Source organism: Oryzias melastigma, linkage group LG4, assembly GCF_002922805.2.
Source record: "Oryzias melastigma strain HK-1 linkage group LG4, ASM292280v2, whole genome shotgun sequence".
Classification (NCBI taxonomy): Eukaryota; Metazoa; Chordata; class Actinopteri; order Beloniformes; family Adrianichthyidae; genus Oryzias; species Oryzias melastigma.
The window spans coordinates 9684159-9686517 of record NC_050515.1 but is presented as its reverse complement, the minus strand read 5'-3'; the positions used below and the strand labels follow the sequence as shown (position 1 = coordinate 9686517).

General features: G+C 34.7%; 1 protein-coding gene across 1 annotated transcript in view; it reads right to left on the bottom strand.

Annotated features, from left to right (window-relative positions):
* Window positions 1-2359, bottom strand: part of slc5a5 (solute carrier family 5 member 5) — a 16160-nt gene that overhangs the window by 1915 nt on the left and 11886 nt on the right. The window contains exons 13-14 of the mRNA XM_024279316.2: window positions 1132-1335; window positions 931-1028 (exon numbers count right to left, since the gene is read on the bottom strand). Of these exons, the coding sequence (XP_024135084.1) occupies window positions 931-1028; window positions 1132-1335 (302 nt within the window). The remainder of the gene's footprint in view (window positions 1-930; window positions 1029-1131; window positions 1336-2359) is intronic.

Below are 2359 nucleotides of genomic sequence, written 5' to 3'. Positions count from 1 at the left end.
ATGCGGCCCGGCCTCACCTAGATTCTGTCTCCAGCGGCCCCCGGCTGATTTGAGCTTGAGACCCCTGCTCTAAACTCACATAAGTTTACACGAAAACCCGTCGTTTATATAGGACAGAGGAGTAAAAATTTGGGCTAAACTGTTTGTTTTGCCAAAATCCTAAACACACAGTAGATCACGGGCCGAACAGGATTAACATTTATTGAATACATAAACAAAACAAAATTGTAAAACTTTTTTTAAACATAAATCTGAATAAAAAAACCCCAGAAAGGAATATTATTCCAGAATAAATCTACCTAAACCTTAAATAACTTTCAATATTTTGCTCTCCATAAAATACATCAAAATTGTGATGTTACAAGATAATTAATAATAATAGTATAAAATGATCTGGGGGGCCGGATATAATTACCTTGAGGGCCGGATCCGGCACCCGGGCCTTAACTTTGACACATGATATCGGAAGTACTAGTAAAAAAAAAACTCATCCCACCGTGATTTTGAATGATATTCACAGCACTTCTTTTCCTGCGTGACTTGTCTTTATCCCATGGGTAAGCACAGAACTTTTACTAATAATTGTGTCTTACATAGACTTAAATTTACATATATTTGTGTTACACTTATTGCGTAACAAGTAGATTGGTTGTCACAATGACGTAATGTTTACAACACGATGAAAACTGCGGAAAATAGATTTTATTTTGAAAAATGAACTGGATGGTTTTGGTTTTTGGTTTAGGTCGTTAATAGCTCCAACTTCACAAAAAGGGATCCAGGCTCAACTGTGGTGTCCGGCAAAAAATTTGAAGCCAACAAAACAGATTCTACTTGGAATGTGTAGTTTCAGTGTCTGAGTCAGATTTTATAGTAAGCAAACATTTCTCACAGTTTAATTTAGGAAGTATCAAGATTATTTTTCCTTACCTGTTGCATAGCTTACTATTATCCCAGCAATTATAACTGAACTGGTGGCCATGGCTCCAAAGTAAAGGTAAGATATCGAGTAGAAGTTCAGGAGTCCCCTGAATTTGTGAAATAAAAAAAAACAAGATACACTTTTTAATTTTCATTGTAGACTCAGGTTTGATTTGGAATTGCTTTTATTGGAGATCTGGCATCACTGACCCTTCGTCTTTAGGATGAAGTGCAGTGGAGATGGAGAGCTGTTCTTGGTTGGAAATGCTGCTCACGGTGCTGTTATTGGACTCACAGCTCCCAGAGAAGCTGGGAAGGACGCCCATTATTTCCTCAGTAGGGGGGTGAAGAGTTGAACCCACAGCCAGCCACAATGAAACGCAGAATCCCACCGCGATCCCAGAGAACGCCCCCTGCAGGAATCATCAACATTTGTTAAGATGCTTTAGAGAAGGGTGTGTATTGGCGATACGATAAGTATCGCGATGCCCGGCTCATGATGTGATTTGTATCGTTAGAAGACTGTACCTGAACAATTTGTTAGTATTTTAAAAATAGTAAAAAACTCTACCTAAATATTAATTCATGGTAATAAAATGGTGAAATTCATTTTATCTAATTATCCCAACATTAAGGACTCTCACAAACAAGTTACTTTAACTCAAGAACATTTATGGCCCAGCTTTTCTTTCGGTAAATTTAGAAATATTAAACTGAACATTCAACATTGTCTTATTTCCACATTAAAATATTTTTCAGCATAAAAAAAGATGGAAAACAAAAGTAAGACGATGAAGGATGCTTAGAAGTAATTAATTAATTAAATATTGCCATTTTAAATCAATACGAGAATCGCCCACTGAAGTATCGCGATATATCGCAGAATCAATTTTTTTCCTACACTCCTTCTCTAGAGCAATACAGTCGCAATCACTGACTAAATATGAGTAGCTGTGGTCTGCTCTTTGCATAACAAAAAAAGCTGTCTGTTATCTGTATAAGTTGCATATAAAGTTAAATTAATGAGATTGTATTTGAGCTGTCTGGATGCATAGAAGCGGCTTTTATGTGGAAAAGGAAGATAGAATCCCGTTAATTGTAAATTCACTGCTTCTTTAGTAAAACACAGTGGTGGAAGTATGGTGGTAAGGGGCTGAAAACAAAATGTTTTTTGATATAAAACTATCCTCATGATTCCAATCTTAAAATGAAAAAAAAAATACACTATAACTTCAAAATGGTATTATAACAACTAATAAAATACTTAATTGTTGAATATCCCATTTTGATTGATTTAAATGTAATTTTTGAACCCTAAAAGTTCACCAGGGGTTATGTTTTTAAAATAAATTGAACATCAGAATCATACATATTTCATAACTTAAAATAAATAATAAAATACAATTAATGATTAAAAGAACCAAAAAAAAAAAAAAAA